Raw genomic sequence first — 21,071 nt, 5'->3', positions numbered from 1 at the left:
ATAGAGGGTGATAAATATTTTGCCACAGAGCTTTTAGAGGATATGCCATTGTTTGCAAATAGAAATACAAGTAAATCTGTTTTTGCATATGATTAAAAAAAAAAAGGCAAAGTCAAACATTTTAGTGTAATAAATTCAGTAGTTTTTAACAACAGTTAAGTATTCAGTACTGATACATTTTCAAACCATAAACATTAAACTGATATTGTCATGCCTGCCTGTTAGGGAAATAAACTGTTTGGCCCTTTAGCTTACTACCTAATACAGACACCGAATACATAAACACTGCAACACTGCTAAGAGAAGCACATTAAAACATTGAACATTTGTTTTTAAGTCAGAACTCAGGATTTCCAACTTCCAGTAAATTCCCAGTAAATAATTACTGAGTCCCCTCTTTGCCTGAACAAAATGACACAGGTGCCCTGTTGGATGGTATGGAGCGATGCTCACACTCCTGCATGTATGTAATTAGGACAGAAAAAGATGTGATCATTGGCAGTAAGCTGTCACAAAGTTGAACAGAAAGGTAATAGAGGATTTTAAAGATTTTGCCAGAGCCTTTAGTATCACAGAGTATCAGTATCAGTAACACAGAGCTCCAATATTTTCATTTCTATCAGCTCCTCAGATTAAAACTCTAAGCAAGTGGTACATCTGTTATAAAATCAGAGTATGCGTGATATTACATTATCTGCTAATTCATAGTCAAACATTTTAGTGTAATAAATTCAGTAGTGTTTAACAACAGTTAAGTATTCAGTACTGATACATTTTCAAACCATAAACATTAAACTAATATTGTCATGCCTGCCTGTTAGGGAAATAAACTGTTTGGCCCTTTAACGTACTACCTAATACAGACACAGAATACATAAACACTGCAACACTGCTAAGAGAAGCAAGATTAGTGGGTAAACAGTTGTTAACAGTTGTCAATATTATATTACCAAAACATGTCAGTAACCCTTATTGACTACTAGACTAAAGTACTAGGCTATAAGGGACCATACCCACACTTATTTTGAGCCTCAGTCTTATTTTTAATGTTTGGATTTTTAAAAAATATCTATCTATCGATATACAGTATATATATATATATATATATATACATACAGTACAGGCCAAAAGTACAGGCCAAAAGTTTGGACACACCTTCTCATTCAATGCGTTTTCTTTATTTACATTGTAGATTCTCACTGAAGGCATCAAAACTATGAATGAACACATGTGGAGTTATGTACTTAACAAAAAAAGGTGAAATAACGGAAAACATGTTTTATATTCTAGTTTCTTCAAAATAGCCACCCTTTGCTCTGATTACTGCTTTGCACACTCTTGGCATTCTCTCGATGAGCTTCAAGAGGTAGTCACCTGAAATGGTTTTCACTTCACAGGTGTGCCTTATCAGGGTACGATGTAAATAGTCATGAAAATAAAGAAAACGCATTGAATGAGAAGGTGTGTCCAAACTTTTGGCCTGTAGTATATATATATATATATATATATATATATATATATATATATATATATATATATATATATATATATATATATATATATAAACATTTTAGTTAAATAAAAGTAAAAAACTACCTTTAAATTAAGAAAACTGAAATAATATTGTGTGCTTACAAAATAATCTGAACGAACAAACCAAAAAAGAAAAAAACAAAATGTCTTTAGTTCTATATTTTGCCAATTTGGTCAAATTTGTCCACACAAAAACCATGAGGAGGAATTGGTATTTGTGTTTATTGAGACTAGGATGTCAACATGACTGTGAGGCAGTTGCCTTCACAAAGTGTTATTTGTACTGTAATACCTATTCTAAACTTCCTCAATCTTGCCCCTGACAAATACCCCTATATTACAGTATAATAAAAAGTAAATAAAACTAATACTGAAACTACTAAAAAGTAAATTGAAACTTAAGGGCTTTTAGAGCTTGAAATATTGAGGAGGCGGGGACAATCCAAGGGGACATAAAAGTAAAGATCAGTGATATTGTTTATTGTTTTTGGGGGGTTTTACACACTGAATGTAGCTGTTGACTGACGAACAATATTTGTGGCAGTGGAGATAGTGGAAACCTACAAATAGTTGGACAGTGTGATTGATAACAAGCTGAAATTTAATTTGAACGCAGAAATTATTTGCAAAAAAGGCCAGCAATGTCTCTACTGCCTCCGCAAGATGGCAAAATTCAATGTAGATAAGACTCTTGTTAGCTCACAATTCTTTTGTTGAAAGCCCAAGAACAGACCGGAGTCAGTCTTCAATTTTCTGATGCAATATTTATTATGGTCACATATAAAGCAAGGCAGCACTGGTCTCAGTGTGACAGAGCTCTCACAGGATCTCAGTCAGAATGAGCCCCGATATCAGGAAATGATGTTCTTGGGCTGGGCCTGCCCCGTACAGAGGTTGGACTTAAACGCAACCGAGAATAATTGGCCAGTTACCCGGACATGGACAGGCCAACCACTGTCCATGCCTTGTTTCTGGAATGTGTGATGCTATGTGTGTGAATGTTGACTGGGCGTGTATCTAATGCAACAGACCTAACTAACAAGATAGAGAGTACATCTAGCTTTTGCTTTGTCTGTCCTCTGCTTAGCAGTCAAGCTGTCCTGAACTATGTAATACATTGGATAATGCATGAAACATTGAACTATAAGGCCAATTGTAACACTCTGATACGTATATTTTATAAATTCTATATCAAGTCTATCATGACATTCTCTATGATCTGCTGGTATGGCAATCTTAGTGCTGATGACAAAACTGCACTTTCCAAAATCGTGAAAGCCAGTGGCAAAATCATAGGTGCTCCACAAAGCAGCTGATCCGACCTGTACGACAGACACATTTTGAAAAAAGCTAACTCCATAGTACACACCCCCTCCATTCTGAGTTTCAGTTACTGCCTTCTGGTTCACATTTAAGGTTTCCCTCAGCGAGGAGCAACAGATATAAGTACTCATTTGTCCCCAGTGCTATCTATCTCCTTAACTCAGGCCAGGGGAAGTGATAGGTAGGCAGTTGGGCTCATGGTAGTGATGTTGCTTTTTTATGCTGTTTTACGGTGGCAGTGCTCTTCTGTGAACCCGTGAAGTGAAATTTTACTGATTGTGATGTTTTTAGTGGTGTATTTTTTTTTTATCCTACTGGAGAAAAAAATTTACTTAATTTATTTGTTTATTTATTTATTAGTTATTGTTGCCTCAGTATTTTCATTTGTTGACAAGGCGCTGTTACAGTTGAGGGTCTGTTCGCCTGTTTGCAGCTGCTACATTCAGTGCCCTATCACCTTCATAACCGCTTGTATTATGTAGTTTGTTCTTATGACCTGTCTTTTGTTTTGTCTTTATGACTTGCTGCAATACCAATTGCCTACTCGGGACAATAATAAAGATCTATCTATCTATCTATCTATCTATCTATCTATCTATCTATCTATCTATCTAAATTGACCTGTAGGTACAATTGTGTTACTATAGGTTTTAGTTTGTGTTGTAAAATGTGTGTGCAGCACAGAAACTAAAAGCAATTTTACAAAATTTTGTTTACATTTGGAACTTGGAAAATTAGCCAATAAATAGTAAAACATGTAAGTTGCCATTAAGACCTTTAATAAATAAATAGAAACCAATGTTTGGCATATTGTTAGAAATGGCCTCCCAAGCTTTTCATTCAAGATGTTTGTTCATTTGTTCATTTGAGAGTAAAATAACTGCTACCAGTGCTATATCTTAGGGCAGAGTGATACTAAATCTAGTTAGGTACAGTGGTGGAAAAAAGTTTTGAGACACCCCATGCATCTGTCAAATATTGCATTAAGAATCACTCTTAGGTCTTCAAGTGCAATTTCTTTTAGTACAGTCACAGCCAAAATACTAAATACATCCTAAAAAAGCCATTAAAAACTTCAAATTGATTGGTTCCATAAAAATACATAAGAAATTTTGAGTATTGGGTCATTTTGGTACCAGTGATGAAAGTCCTTCTTTTTATTAAAAGACACAATTTTTGTTGCCAAGCTTTGTGTCTATATAAAGCCAGCACATTTGAAAGTTCTTCAGACACAAAAATGGCTAAAACAAGGAACCTAACGCAGGAAACACGCCTGAAGATAAAGATTCTCAGCCAGGAAAGGTACAGCTGCCGCCAGATAGCCAGGAAGTGCAGATGCAGTCCTTCAGCAGTTGGATCCACTCTGCAGAAATACAGACGAACCAACAGCTTGGAAGACAAACCAACATCTGGCCGTCCAAGGGTTTCTTCAGCAAGAAATGACCACATCCTGATCCGCATGTGCAGGCAAAACCACCGAATGACATCACAGGAGCTTCAGCAGCAGTGGTCAAACCAAACTGGTGTCCAGTGTTCCACCCGCACTGTACGTGGCTGACTTTTAGATCATGGCTTAAGGCCCTACAAGGCTATCAAGAAGCCCCTGATCAATGAGAGACAGAGGCTAGCCCGGCGTCGTTGGGCCCAGGCACACAAGAACTGGACAGCCAGGAACTGGAAGAAGATTCTGTGGTCAGAAGAATTTGTCAAGAATTTAGTTTTGTTAGTTTTTCTTGTAAACAATAAACAAAAAAATATAATTTGTATTTGTTTGTATCTGTCTAATGCAGTCACACCTTTTGAAACACCAAAAAGATTTTTCCACAAATATTTCATGATAATATTTGAGATTGTGTAAAATTTTAAGGGTGTCCGAAAACTTTTTTCCACCACTGTATGTCTATGTCACTATTATTCAAAACAAACAGGAAGGCTTTTTTGTTTGTTTGTTTGTTTTATTTTTTTCATATGCAAGCCATTGTTCACAATATCTCTGCCTCTAGAAAACAGCATATATCTTGTTTGCACTTTTTTAGGTACATAATTTTTAGTTTCAAATTTCTGCCCCCAACCACTAACAATTCCAATGCTCCCCTCCCCCTCGTTACAGCCCCCATTCTCCAGTGAGACCCATTTTCACACTTCCTCTGGCTCTCAGACAAACCCTCTCCAACCTGACGACTTCAGCCCTCCCCCGCCCCTACCTGTAACCTGTACGGCAGGGTTTGTGAACCTTTACAACCTGAGGGCTGCTTTCTTTCCTCAGACATAACCCATCGCCTTTAAGTTGACCTTTAAGTACAATTGTGTTACTATAGGTTTTAGTTTGTGTTGTAAAATGTTCCAAGTGTGTGCAGCATGGACACGAAAAGCAGTTTTCCAAAACTGAGTGTTTACATTTAGAGCTTCAAGCATTACCCAGTTACTAGCAACACATGTAAGTTGCCATTAAGGGCTTTAATAAATAAATAGAAACCAATGTTTGCCACGTCTTACTGTTAGAAATGGCCTCCCAAGATTTTCATTCAAGATGTTTGTTCATTTGTTCATTTGAGAGTAAAATAACTGTCACTGGTGGTATATCTTAGGGCAGAGTGATACTGAATCTAGTTAGGTATGTCTATGTCACTATTATTCAAAACAGACAGGAGGGCTTTTTTGTTTATTTTTTTTAATATGCAAGCCATTGTCCACGATATCTCTGCCTCTAGAAAACAGCATATATCTTGTTTGCATTTTTTAGCTGTAAAATTTTTAGTTTCAAATAAAAATAGGCATTCTGCAATTTGTCAAAAGCTTGTTGTAGGCCTCCAGTGGCTGAATGTACAGTATTAGCAAAGCAGTACAAGCCAGGGCCCAATCTTTAACCTTGTGGAACCCCCTTTGACAGTGTTAAAAATACAGAACAATCATTTCCTAAAGTTACACTTTGCTGTCTATGAGAAAGATCATCCCGAAAAATTTTTAGGACTTATAATCAAAAGCAATATCACATAGCCTCTCTAGGAGCATAGCATGATTAACGTTATCAAATGCTTTTGTCAAACTGACAAACAGGGCAGCACAATATTTCCCTTTGTCAGCAGCAGATGCGGTAGCATTTATAACCCAAGTGTTAGCAAAGACAGTACTACAGTGGTGTGAAAAAGTGTTTGCCCCCTCCCTGATTTCTTATTTTTTTGCATGTTTGTCACACTTAAATGTTTCAGATCGTCAAACAAATTTAAATATAAGACAAAGATAACACAAGTAAACACAAAATGCTGTTTTTAAATGAAGGTTTTTATTATTAAGGGGAAAAAAAATCCAAACCTACATGGCCCTGTGTGAAAAAGTGTTTGCCCCCCTGTTAAAACATAACTTCACTGTGGTTTATCACAGCTGAGTCCAGTTTCTCTAGCCACACCCGGGCCTGATTACTGCCATACCTGTTCTCAATCAAGAAATCACTTAAATAGGACCTCTCTGACAAAGTGAAGTAGACCAAAAGATCCTCAAAAGCTAGACACCATGCTGAGATCCAAAGAAATTCAGGAACAAATGGGAAAGAAAGTTATTGAGATCTATCAGTCTGGAAAAGGTTACAAAGCCATTGCTAAAGCTTTGGCACTCTAGTGAACCACAGTGAGAGCCATTATTCACAAATGGCGAAAACATGGAACAGTGGTGAACCTTCCCAGGAGTGGCCAGCCGACCAAAATTACCCCAAGAGTGCAGCTACGACTCATCCAAGAGGTCACAAAAGAAGCCAGAACAACATCTAAAGAACTGCAGGCCTCACTTGCCTCAGTGAAGGTCAGTGTCCATGATTCAACTGGGCAAAAATGGCATCCATGGGAGAGTTCCAAGGCGAAAACCACTGCTGAGCAAAAAGAACATAAAGGCTCGTCTCAGTTTTGCCAGAAAACATCTTGATGATCCCCCAGACTTTTGGGAAAATATTCTGTGGACTGACGAGACAAAGGTTGAACTTTTTGGAAGGTGTGCATCCTGTTACATCTGGCATAAAACTAACACAGCATTTCATGAAAATAACATCATACTAACAGTCAAACATGGTGGTGGTAGTGTGATGGTCTGGGGCTGCTTTGCTGCTTCAGGACCTGGACGACTTGCCATAATTGATGGAACCATGAATTCTGCTCTCTACCAGAAAATCCTGAAGGACAATGTCCAGCCATCAGTTTATGACCTCAAACTCAAGCGCACTTGGGTTATGCAGCAGGACAATGATCCAAAACACACCAGCAAGTCCACCTCTGAATGGCTGAAGAAAAACAAAATGAAGACTTTGGAGTGGCCTAGTCAAAGTCCTGACCTGAATCCTATTGAGATGCTGTGGCATGACCTTCAAAAGGCGGTTCATGTTTGAAAACCCTCCAATGTAGCTGAATTACAACAATTCTGCAAAGATGAGTGGGCCAAAATTCCTGCACAGCACTGTAAGAGACTCATTACAAGTTATCACAAACACTTGATTGCAGTTGTTGCTGCTAAGGGTGGCCCAACCACTTATTAGGTTTAGGGGGCAAACACTTTTTCACACAGGGCCATGTAGGTGTGGATTTTTTTTTCCGCCTTAATAATAAAAACCTTCATTTAAAAACTACATTTTGTGTTTACTTGTGTTATCTTTGTCTTATATTTAAATTTGTTTGACGATCTGAAACATTTAAGTGTGACAAACATGCAAAAAAATAAGAAATCAGGGAGGGGGCAAACACTTTTTCACACCACCGTATGTTTAGTTCTAAAACCAGATTGGTGTGGGCTTAAACCCAGACTTTCTTGAGAGGAATGATTTGAGTTGATTGTTAATGTATATAGCCACACCACCGCCTCTTCTGACTCTTTCTGTTCTGTACAAGTTATAGTTATGTAAAGAAACTTCAGAAATATGTATGCTCTGTCAAGTTTCTGTCAGAATATGGCGATAGATTGCTGCAGTTATGTCTATTGTTTATAATTATTAGAATTGTGTTTGCAGGTGTTGGATTTTTATGACAGGGCAAATTATGAATAGAATATGGATTCACTGACAAATAGATAGTGGTGTCAGATAGTGTTGATTAATATGTTCTTTAAAAAAAAATGACAAGATGCCTATCAGCCCCTTGACTCATCTGTTTTCTGCCCCCAACCACTAACAACTCCAGTGGCCCCTCCCCTTCATTACAGCCCCCATTCCCCAGTGAGACTCATTTTCACACTTCCTCTGGCTCTCAAACAAACCCTCTCCAACCTGACGACTTTACCTCTCCCCCTCCCCCGCCCCTACCTGTAACCTGTACCGCAGAGTTTCTCAACCTTTACAACCTGAGGGCTGACCTTTAAGTACAATTGGGTTACTATAGTTTTTAGTTTGTGTTGTAAAATGTGTGCAGCATGGACACAAAAAGCAGTTTTCCAAAATTTTGTGTTTACATTTAGAACTTTAAGCATTACCCAGTTACTAGCAACACATGTAAGTTGCCGTTAAGGGCTTTAATAAATAAATAGAAACCAATGTTTGCCACATCTTACTGTTAGAAATGGCCTCCCAAGGTTAATATGTTCTTTTAAAAAAATGAAGATGGCCCCTGCCCATCAGCCCTTTGACTCATCTGTTTTCTACCCCCAACCACTAACAACTCCAATACTCCCACCCCCCTCATTACAGCTCCTATTCTGGCTCCTAAACAAACCTTCTCCCCGTCCCCTTACCCTACGCAAATTATGTCTAGTTTAGACTTCCTGAGACATGGGTAAGAAAGTGCCCAACCCACAACAATAGCTTTATGCATCATGTCTGACATGTTCTGATGCACTATTCCAAGAAAATTCACTTTCAAAAACACCAAAGGCAATGGATCAGATAGCCCATGGTGGTAACCCTCAACAAGAAGTTTCAATCAAAGTGAAAATGTCCTCAAACACTGCACATCAGCGAATATATGACAAGAAGAATTACTGCCTCTACTGCGAGAAGCCTTTTGTGAAAATTACGAGACACCTCAAGCAAAAGCATTCTAATATAGCTGAAGTGGCTCAGGCACTTGCACACAAACAAGGATCAGCCATGCGCAATCTTTTTTTGAGCAAAGTAAGGAACAAGGGAAATTACTACCATAATTGTTCAGTACTGTCCTCTGGGAAAGGACAAATCATCCCCAAAAGGCAAGCAACCTACCCGTCAACAGCAACAGACTATCTGCCTTGCAAATTTTGCTTTGCCGTGTACATCAAAACAGACCGCTGGAGATATCATAAGTGCTGCAAGCTGCAGGTAAAAGAGGACGGGCCACTGAAAAGGAAAATTCAGGCCAGACCCTCTCTCTCTCTCAACCCAACCAGTCAAGGCAGATGGCCGCCCACCCAGAGCCTGGTTCTGCTCGAGGTTTCTCCATGTTAAAATGGAGTTTTTCTTCGCCACTGTCACCAAGTGCTTGCTCATCGGGGAATGCTGGGTCCCTGTAAATAACATTGTAAAATTATTAATACTGGGAGCTCGCATTATGGAGCATCGGTGTAAGGGTCACAACGTTGGTAGTTCATGTAAACGAAGCATCAAGGCTGGGGTTGTGCGAAGCTTACGGGGGTTGTGCGAAAATTGTAACTATGCGGACCCCACGTAGCCCCCCACTCAGGCCCCCCACTGACAACAAGAGCTATGATTGGTCCGCCAAACTACATCATTTCCAGAGTCACGTCCTGTTGTTGTGCCGGCAGTGTCATTTTTAAAAGTGCTGCTGTGATCGCAGAAGAAGTCTTCTTCTTCTTCTTCTTCTTCTTCTTCTTCTTCTTCTGTTGCTATTTCTGCGTTTTCTCCAATCGATATACTCCATGATATTTAAGTCTTTCATTAGCTGAAGGCAGACTGCAGACTCCTGGCTCTTGCTGCAATTCACTATGTCGTTTTCCCCGCTTACAGTAACCATAGCAACAAAGACGACCCAGGATTCATTGTGAATCGAGCATGCACAGATGTAACTGAATATTCCGGTACGGGGCATTTTCAGATTAAGGTGTTTACATGGCACAATATTCCGGATGGAACAGGCACATGCCAGGGGTCTTATTCGAATAATACAGGAATATGGTGTGCATGTACACGTATTCAGTGTAAAGGTCGCAGCAGTGGCTGTTCATGTAACGGCACATCACTGTGCCATAACATTGAAACAATTTTGATAACTTGATTATAACTTGCTAGAGCCAGTGATATATTTATTAGTTCTATATGTTTGTTGTTTTTTTGTACTGCTTTCTATTTGTTAACAATATAGCTATACAAAACAAAGCTCTTATCTTGTGCATAAAGATAAATATATTAATTAATTAATTCCTGTCTCCATGTCTTTGGCTGCACTTGATTTTTTCCTGTAATGTGCATCAAAAAACATAACAAATCACATTTGAACAACAATTATCTAGTTAAGATTGTAATTTTCTTATTCATTTTGCTTATTTTTTCTTTTCATCTATGCTAGAGTGTGAATATTTGTAGGTTTCCACTATCTCCACTGCCACAAATATTGTTCGTCAGTCAACAGCTACATTCAGTGTGTAAAACCCCCCAAAAACAATAAACAGTCCCCCAAAACAGAACAATAAACAGGACAGACATGGCTTGCTGCCGGTCGCTGCACGAGCATGCGCCAATTTAAAACCATGATTACAAACTACTCCACTCCCGAATGCAGCTGATTTTAAATGTGTTCTGTTATTTGTTTGTTTGGTTTCTCAACAGTTATTTTGTGTGCGTGTGTGTGTGTTTAATATCACTGATCTTTACTTTTATGTCCCCTTGGATTGTCCCCGCCTCCTCAATATTTCAAGCTCTAAAAGCCCTTAAGTTTCAATTTACTTTTTAGTAGTTTCAGTATTAGTTTTATTTACTTTTTATTATACTGTAATATAGGGGTATTTGTCAGGGGCAAGATTGAGGAAGTTTAGAATAGGTATTACAGTACAAATAACACTTTGTGAAGGCAACTGCCTCACAGTCATGTTGACATCCTAGTCTCAATAAACACAAATACCAATTCCTCCTCATGGTTTTTGTGTGGACAAATTTGACCAAATTGGCAAAATATAGAACTAAAGACATTTTGTTTTTTTCTTTTTTGGTTTGTTCATTCATTTGTTTTGTTCAGTTTATTTTGTAAGCACACAATATTATTGCAGTTTTCTTAATTTAAAGGTAGGTTTTTATTTTTATTTAACTAAAATGTTTCTTTCAAACCCAGCTTTAGTTTTTACTTTAGTTTTAGTTAACTGTTAAGTCCAATGTGAAATGTAAACATTATTATCGCATAACTTGGACATCGCTTAATAAGCTAGCTAGATAGATAGATAGATAGATAGATAGATAGATATTTTTAAAAAAAAATCCAAACATTAAAAATAAGGCTGAGGCTCAAAATAAGTGTGGGTATGGTCCCTTATAGCCTAGTACTTTAGTCTAGTAGTCAGTAAGGGTTACTGACATGTTTTGATACTATAATATTCTGAAGTTAACCTGCTCCAGACCAGGCCATACAGCACAAGTTACCACAGTGATCTACTCAGGTTAAAACTGAGCAGCTTCATGATGGTGCAAAACCTGAGTTAAGCCAAGACAACAGTTAACCCACTAATCCTAATTCTCTTATCAGTGTTGCAGTGTTTATGTATTCTGTGTCTGTATTAGGTAGTAAGTTAAAGGGCCAAACAGTTTATTTCCCTAACAGGCAGGCATGACAATATCAGTTTAATGTTTACAGTTTGAAAATGTATCAGTACTGAATACTTAACTGTTGTTAAATACTGCTGAATTTATTACACCAAAATGTTTGACTTTGACTTGGACTTTTTTTTTTTTATCATATGCAAAAACAGATTTACTTGTATTTCTATTTGCAAACAATGGCATATCCTCTAAAAGCTCTGTGGCAAAATATTTATCACCCTCTACAGAGCAGGGAAAACTATCTTTAGAAAACCAAAAACATATCAAACAGTAACAATGCTGTTTTTTGTTCAACTTTGTGACAGCTTACTGCCAATGATAATATCTTTTGCTGTCCTAATTACATACATGCAGGAGTGTGAGCGTCGCTCCATACCATTCAACAGGGGACCTGTGTCATTTTGTTCAGGCAAAGAGGGGACTCAGTAATTATTTACAGTTTATCACAAAGTTTAAAACAAAGAACTACTGTATAATGGTGAAAATCAAAGTGTTTAAAAGTGCATAGTAAAATTATCATGACCAAGAGGATGAGAAAAGTTGCCTTACCTTAAGACTACTGCAATTTAAGGAACTTCTGCATGCTTTTTACTACTAGGAAGTTGGAAATCCTGAGTTAAACACTACTGAATTTATTACACTAAAATGTTTGACTATGAATTAGCAGATAATGTAATATCACGCATACTCTGATTTTATAACAGATGTACCACTTGCTTAGAGTTTTAATCTGAGGAGCTGATAGAAATGAAAATATTGGAGCTCTGTGTTACTGATACTGATACTCTGTGATACTAAAGGCTCTGGCAAAATCTTTAAAATCCTCTATTACCTTTCTGTTCAACTTTGTGACAGCTTACTGCCAATGATCACATCTTTTTCTGTCCTAATTACATACATGCAGGAGTGTGAGCATCGCTCCATACCATCCAACAGGGCACCTGTGTCATTTTGTTCAGGCAAAGAGGGGACTCAGTAATTATTTACTGGGAATTTACTGGAAGTTGGAAATCCTGAGTTCTGACTTAAAAACAAATGTTCAATGTTTTAATGTGCTTCTCTTAGCAGTGTTGCAGTGTTTATGTATTCGGTGTCTGTATTAGGTAGTAAGCTAAAGGGCCAAACAGTTTATTTCCCTAACAGGCAGGCATGACAATATCAGTTTAATGTTTATGGTTTGAAAATGTATCAGTACTGAATACTTAACTGTTGTTAAAAACTGCTGAATTTATTACACTAAAATGTTTGACTTTGCCTTTTTTTTTTTTAATCATATGCAAAAACAGATTTACTTGTATTTCTATTTGCAAACAATGGCATATCCTCTAAAAGCTCTGTGGCAAAATATTTATCACCCTCTATAGAGCAGGGAAAACTATCTTTAGAAAACCAAAAACATATCAAACAGTAACAATGCTGTTTTTGTTCAACTTTGTGACAGCTTACTGCCAATGATCACATCTTTTTCTGTCCTAATTACATACATGCAGGAGTGTGAGCGTCACTCCATACCATTCAACAGGGCACCTGTGTCATTTTGTTCAGGCAAAGAGGGGACTCAGTAATTATTTACTGGGAATTTACTGGAAGTTGGAAATCCTGAGTTCTGACTTAAACCCAATCACAGTTTTCTCAAGTTGAGAAAACTGTGATTATCATATACAAAAACAGATTTACCTGTATTTCTATTTTCAAACAATGGCATATCCTCTAAACGCTCTGTGGCAAAATAGTGTTTATGTATTCTGTGTCTCTATTAGGTAGTAAGTTAAAGGGCCAAACAGTTTATTTCCCTAACAGGCAACCCTTCTCATTCCATGTAAAATTGTTGTTCTCTGTCAAACCCTTAATATTGATATCCAAATTAGGTACTAAAGGATTTTAGTTTCTTTATACTTACATACTGTAAGTCATGATAGGTGGTTTTCACAATACATCCCACATTTCAAAAAAGCAACAATGACAACATTACTGGTGCAACTTTGCTGAAGAATAACACCACAGATTGGATTATGTTTAGTTTAGATTATTTTGTCTTAAGAATTACCCATGTTACTTATTTATTTTTTCCTAACTCATGTTGGAGTGTGGCTGTCGCTCCATGCTATCCAAGAGGGAACTCCTGTCAGTGTTTCCCAGCCAACAGGGGACCTCTGTCATTCCAAACAGTAGAAGTACCTTTTTTTTCTGTAATGTGCCTCAAAAAACATAACACATCATATTTGAACAACAATTATCTAGTTAAGATTGTAATTTTACTTACTCATTTTGCTTATTTTTTCTTGTCATCCATGCTGGAGTGTGAAGGTCGCTGCATGCTATCTAAGAGGGAACTCCTGTCAGTATTTACCAGCCAACAGGGAACTTCTGTCATCACAGTTTTAGAAGTCTAGTCAAAGTCTGATAATAAATTGTTTTTTTAGCAGTTAGTCAAAAATGAAATCATTTAAATTTTAATCTAATTTCATTCTGGTTGTTTTTCTTTCTTTCTTTCTTTCTTTCTTTCTTTCTTTCTTTCTTTCTTTCTAAGTACTTATTACTCCCTTGCTCCCTTACCCCCTTAGACCTTTATTTTAATAGTGTTGCGCTTGAAACCTAAGACATCCACTAAAGTTGAGACTTTATATTTTGTTACAAAAACAAAGACAAGTCGTGTTTAAAGAGACAGGTTTCCTTTTTAACGGCTCCTCTACAGTCTGAAAGGCTGCCTTACCTGCAAGCCATTCACACCTTGAAGGAGTGTGTTTAAAACGACGTGTGTTTATGAGACGTTGTAATCCCTGCTCCAGCCTACAGGGGCAGAGCTGAGCATGGACTTAAACACTCACACACCTTCAGGTCCCCACTTGGCAAAAATTAAAAAAACTTCACCAGAGTGTGTTACACTTGATTTTAGCATGATTTAAAGCATGACCAAGAGGGGACCTAAAAAATGTCCCCACTTGGCTATGAGGTCCCCACTTGGTGAATGTGTGACGACGCCGAAGTCCCCTCTTGGATAGGTAGGTAAGTGCACACACACACACACACACACACACACACACAGATACACACACTCTAAATGGCTTCAGCCCAGTGTTGTTCCCTCTGTCCTTGTCACCTCCTCTCCTCCCCAAACTAAAACTCCCTCTGTCCTGTTCACTCATCCATCCCTTGTTTGCAGCTCCTGGATCATGTCCAGATGGTCTTTCTAATAAAACTGAATTTCATTAAGTTGCCCGACCTATACAATAGAAATGATTTAATTCCTTTCAGTGTCAGTCCCTGAGTAATTGAGGAATGACTTAAAGCGTTTTTGTCATTTTAACACGACAGTCAACATGAATTTATACTCCCAGTGAATTTAGCAGTATGATTAATGTTAGCTCAACTGCAGGTGATTGTTTGGGGTTGGATGGTGTCCAATGGCTTTGGTAATTAGTGTGTGTGTGTGTGTGTGTGTTTGGTCTTTGAGACTCCACTTGTTAATTCAGGTTAGGCCAAATAACTTTTATCAGCCTCTAGCAGCTGCCCAGCACTTTGCTGTGATTAGTTTGTGTGTGTGTGTGTCTGTTTAAACTGCACAGGTGCTATCTGACCACACACACTATATACATGTGTGTATGATGTCGGCGGTGTTAGTGTATAGCGCCCTGTTTCTTGAATTAGAAGTGAGAGCGGAGGAGAGCTCTCTCCTAGAGGTGCCGACTCAGCCCTTATCGGTGGACCGCGGGTGACAAAACACAGCCTCCAATTTCCCAAATTAAACTGTCACCCACTGAAATGATTGGGACCCTGATGGCCTCATTTATGCCGCACTACCACCATCCGCATAATTAGGGGGAATTTTTAGCTGTTGAGAATTCATTTATGTTTTCAGACTTTTAAGTAGACAGTTTAGGGGTTCAGATCAGGTCAAATAGTGAGTGATAGGTGGGTTCATAATGCCAGTGGTTATAGACACAGCAAAATGACCTTCACTATAATTAGACAATGTATCGCAGGGTGAGAATTTAAAGTGATGTAATGTAATAATAAAAGAAGGTGAAAGTGATACTAGTAGATATAATAGTAGGTTATGTATTTCAGTGGGGATAATGTTTATTATTGGGCCGTTTGTGTCAGATACCATGTCTATTCATTCACGCTTGGTGATTGGAAATGAGCACATCCATCATTTTGGGCTACATCTGTCACCATATTCAGAGCCATAATACATCATTCAAATACTTGACAGGTCTTTACTCCAGAGGAAGCATTCAATGCACAGTGTTTGCTCATATTTCTGTTTATTCATCTCAAACTCCTGCCTTTCATGTACTTACTGACAAGCCTGACAATTTTTTTTTTTTTTTTTTTTTTTTTTTGGATTGTCTGTTTCTAGATTGTTCTGGAGAACAGCAGCCGAGAGGACAAGCACGAGTGTCCGTTTGGCCGCAGCAGCATCGAGCTGACCAAGATGCTCTGTGAGATTCTCAAAGTTGGCGAGCTTCGTAAGTCTGCACCACCAAGCCAACATTCACACCTTCCACACTTTTTTTTCCCCTCTAATCTCTCTTTATCGCATTATCTTCACAATGAACGCAGAGACGGTAGAGAAATAGCTCAGGGAGTGTTTTACCCACAGAGGCACACATACTGTAGTTATGTGTACACACTTGCACACAAATACACACATTCTCCCACTGTTAAGATGAAAGCAGCCATTATCCTTAGTAATTGTACTGCAGGGAGTTCGTTATTTAGAGATGAGTCTCGCCCCCACTGAGTGCCCTCCCAGTCTAATATACTGCTCAGGGAAGGAGATGCTGTGCCCACGTCCATTCCAAATTGATGTGCCCTTTTCATTTGTCTTTTTTTTTTTTTTTTTTTTGGTTAAAATGGGCAGGTTGATCTCAGTTGCATTCCAGACTGACCCCTGATGCTCTCTGTAGGGAAGGAGATGGCGTTCTTAGTTCAGTTTCAAGCTGATGTGACCTTTTCATCTGCCTATGTCTTTTTTTCATGGAGGAGTCTTGGCTGCATTGCAGCCCTCTCTAGTCTTGTCTACCAATTGCAGCAATAACACTTTATCCCTTTCTGAAATGATTTCTTCCATTCCTCTGTTTTTTCCATGGAAATGCTTAATGGAGTTTCAACCAAATGTTCTTTTCTCCCATCTCTGCAAAACATTACTGATAGAAGTGATAGGCCAGGTTTCATTACAAGATAAGAACAGTCTGTAATACTTTTTAACATTTCTAAGCATATTGTAATTTTGCTATCTTTTTTTAATATGCTCTTATCTCTGCCAGACCCTCTTCTAATGCAAAATGCCTCCACCTTCCTCTCTGCCCTCATCACATTTCTGAGTTGGTGAAGGCAAATGGATTTAGATATTTTGTTTTCCCAGAAACCTGCTGTCTGCACCACTTTATCACAGGAATGTGCTAACCGACAGGCTTTGCCTCGACCTTGAGCGATGGCGAGGCTGAGAGCAGGGTGTTAGTCCAGGTGAGCAGGACAGGTGGGCAGTGCAGGTCGTGTCCCCTGCAGTGCTGTTGGGCTCTGCGGTGCCGCTTGATGTGTGAACCAGAGTGCAGCGACAGAGTGCCTTGCTCTTTGACTGGAGTGACCTTGCACACTCACATGCCTGCGTATACACACACACCATCTACTTTGATATACCGCAGTGAGCCAGCAGCTTTGTCACAGTGATTGTGTGTGTATGTGTGTGTGTTGGTGTTTTTTTTTTTTTTTTTGTTACAGTATGTCTCAGGGCTTCACATTATTCAGCGTGTCTCATAAGGCTTTATCTGTCTCCAATGTGCTGCTGCACTGCTGATGCCCTTTTGACCCGCTCTGCTGGCAAAGTGAAATTACTCTCAATCACCGTGGCTTAGAAAAACAGTTTTGAGCTCAGGGATATTAGAACGCTGATTAAGTAACCAGACCTGTCCCATAATCGGAAAAAAAAGACAACATCTTCATCTCTTTGCTAAGCATGTAGTGGACGGCTTAAGCATTAGAGCTAAATCCCCAGGATGAACGCCAGTCATTATAGATATGAATTTGAAGTGACTTGCATGTTCGAGGAAAGGGAGTTGAGAGTCGGGGTGGTTATTTATTCAAGACGATGTAAACTAAACCTACACACGCTCTGCCCCAAAATATTCTCCCATAACTAACCAATCATGATTCTTATGATGCACACTGCACATTACAAAAATTTCAAGTGACTCTGATGGATGCTAGAGCTGAAGAGTTGAATCGAAGCAGTGACCTTGACTCCTTGTCCTGGGCCTTCCTGTTCCCAACGGCTGTATAATGGCCTCTTTTCTGAGGCTGTTAGCACAGGAGACTAAACCTACCATTAATATTTATGTTTGTGTGTGTGTGTGTGTGTGTGCGTGTGTGTGTGTGTGTGTGTGTGTGTGTGGCAGAAATTGGTATGGTGAACCCATCATCCACAGGGAACGGCCCGTCTGTCTGTAGATACTGTATGCTGCCATAATGAGATCATAGACTGTAATCAATAGCTCTGTAATGAACACTCCACAGACCACACACACACACACACACACACACACACACACACACACACACACAGATGCACACCTGGACCGGACGCGACAGGATCCCCGTTTACACAAGTGGGTCATCTGCGAGGACACGCTGAAAAACATTATTTATATGTGTAGATTAAAAAAACAACAAATAAGATGCAGCTAAATCATCGGGGACAGGAGACAGGAGACTATATTCAGATATATTTTTATGTTTACTGTGTCCTAAATCCTAATGTTCCCATTCGTCTCTGTCACAACTTCAGTAAATATTTACACTCGCACACACACACTCTCTCTCTCTCACACACACACACACACAGCATATTATGTATCTTATCCCTAAGGGAGTGAGCCAAAGCATCCCACACAAGTCCTAAGCTGCATTGTCGTCTTCCCTTGTCGAGCACTAAGTGCATTTTCATGCACACTCCATTAGCTCCGCGTATAGTAACACACACAAATGAATTTATGAGTAAGACAGTTGTAATGTGGGGCAGACAGGTGTTGTAGATAGTTAGTGAATAACGGCTGATCATTAGTGGAGGGTGTGTGTGTGTGTGTGTGTGTGTGTGTGTGTGTGTGTGTGTGTGTGTGTGTGTATGTGTGTTTCAGGGGCATGAGCATGCATTTCCCTGGAGGAAGAAGGGAGAGAAATGACTGGGTTCTACATTGACTATCTGTCATCATTTGGTTGACCTTTTAACAGGGAAACAGTGAAATACATGACACTAATGAGGACATTAGCGTGTGTGTGTGTGTCTCTGTAACATTTTATCAACTTTGATAGTGTGGTATTTAAGTCAAAGTAATGTTAGAGGCCGTGGTACTGCGCCTCACTATGGCTTAACGTGTGACGCTATATGACATTTTGAATTTCCACTGGTTAATTTCCTTTATCAGACCCATGTCATACTGCAGGGGAACATATGGCCTCAGGATCCTTAATATATATCTAATATAGCTTTTTTTGTGTCCCGCTTTGAAGTCTAACAGCTTACATTTCTCCTCATTTGGATGTTTTATAAAAATGGGGGATATTCCTCTCCCTTCACAAATCAACTTTACCACTGCAGGAGAGGTAAAGTGTGCAGCGACAGGGTGATACAGCCATCGAGGCAGCTGTACCCTCTAAATGATTCATGGTGCAGAGCAAAACCACGATGCAGTCTGGCTGGTGGACACCTCAAACGTCATTAAACCAACTCGGAACAGCAGCACTCTGTAATTCTCCATTAAAAAGTCATGGTTGCCTTTTTAAATCGGTTTCTTTAAAAGCAGTCTAAACCCCCGGTGCAAGAAAAAGAAGTTCTTCTCAGCTCGTTTTTTTTTTTTTTTTTTTTTTTTTTTAGCCCCTTTCCACTCCCCACTATCCATTTGTGGATAAAGATAGAAGAAAGAGACAGAGGATTAATCGTGACGGCGGTGACTTTTTGGTGGATCATTTGCTCTCTCTGTCTGTGTGAAATGCCAGTATGGCTCTTGCAGGGGCCAGGCGCTCTCTTCTTGTTTTCTCATGAGAATGAAACGCCGAGGGATTCTGGATTTGCTGAAGGCTGTTGAAGTTGCTTTTTTTTCCCCCTCTCTCGCCTCCTCAAGCTCTCTCTCTCTCCTAATTTTTCTCACTTTTATCACTGTTCTTTCTTTCTTTTCGGCTCCCTCTTTGTTCTCTCTGTGCTTCTAAAGAACATTTGTCCCTCTCAGACTTGTAATCCTTTCCCATGCTTTCATGCCGTCTCGCCGTCCCCCTCCAAACATTTGAATTTGATAGAAATAGCACTAGAGCAGAAGCAAACAGCAACTTGGTATCAACAAAAAGAGAGCAAGCAGCTCTTTACAGCTTGTCAAAAATCTGATGCCATGACAGATGTCTCAGTGCTCTTTCAGGTCATGGGGAAATCATTTTTTTTCCATCCAACCCTGACTTCACTTAATGACACCACAGAAAGATGTTTTGACATTTTTGTCCTTGGTTGCTGCTGAGATATTTCTATGCAGATTTGGGCTGGAGGGGCGAGGTGAGGGGGGGCTCATGTGGGTGAGTCAGCTGTCATACAATTCATGTCACAATCCAGGTGTCAGTCTCCCTGTCTGCCTCCTCTCTCCATCCCCTCTCTTTCACTTCCTCACTCTCTCCCATTAACTTGCAGCCTCTCTCCCTCCCTCTCTGCCTTTCTTGTTGTTGCTCTGCCACTGATCCTAAAAGATTAATTGTCCCATCTTGTTCCTGCTGGAACATGTGGCTTAATGGAATCTGCGTCGGTCAGGCTCCAAGCCATGACTTCTCCGACACCCCTGTTCAAGCCAGCACATGGAATATTTATGAAGTTATTTAGAACGGCCCGGCACGGTGAGTAATGGGTCTGCTTAGTGATTCACGGTGTGGCGTCTCCTCACTGAGATGGAGAGCTGGGTGGTGAGCTGCGACAGGTCTACCCAGGGACGCACACACAAGCACACACACACACACACACACACACACACACACAGTCGTCATCAGATGAAACCCCACATAGCAGCCAAAAGGGACCACACATGGGCATGCACATGCACGCATCCACACCCAGACATCCAGGCAGGCTGGGGCAGGCTCCAGACTCCCAGTCGAATGATGCTCTGATATTCATAACTGTGTCTCCCATCAGAGAGCCATCAGCCAAGGTCAGAACAGGGGCCCGTGTTGCAGTAGCAAACAGCACCATGGACAGCTCTGCCGCTCAGCTCGGCTCGGCAGCACAGCACACGAGCACGATGCATCATGTGGAATAGTTCCATTTGGATTGATTTGCTATTTGGGTGTTTTTATTGATTTTTATATTGTTCTCTGTCCAAGGGCAATATTAACTTTTATGGGTTCCTGTTATGCAAGTCATTAGGATTTGAGCCTTGCGTTGGGAAACGGTGGCCAGTGATTGAGGCAGTTCTGATGTGATGTCAGAAGTAGGGGCTGTTAAACTTTCTCAATCTGGGATCCAAACTGA

The 21,071-nt window shown here is 39.6% G+C and overlaps 1 protein-coding gene across 2 annotated transcripts in view; it reads left to right on the top strand.

Annotated features, from left to right (window-relative positions):
* Window positions 1-21,071, top strand: part of elmo1 (engulfment and cell motility 1 (ced-12 homolog, C. elegans)) — a 91,154-nt gene that overhangs the window by 30,062 nt on the left and 40,021 nt on the right. For both annotated transcript variants that reach the window (XM_030063456.1, XM_030063457.1), the window contains one exon: window positions 15,930-16,038. In XM_030063456.1, the coding sequence (XP_029919316.1) occupies window positions 15,930-16,038 (109 nt within the window). The remainder of the gene's footprint in view (window positions 1-15,929; window positions 16,039-21,071) is intronic.

Source organism: Myripristis murdjan, chromosome 11 (assembly GCF_902150065.1).
Source record: "Myripristis murdjan chromosome 11, fMyrMur1.1, whole genome shotgun sequence".
Taxonomy (NCBI): Eukaryota; Metazoa; Chordata; class Actinopteri; order Holocentriformes; family Holocentridae; genus Myripristis; species Myripristis murdjan.
Note: the sequence above shows the minus strand (reverse complement) of the source record. Positions and strands in the feature narration are given on the sequence as shown.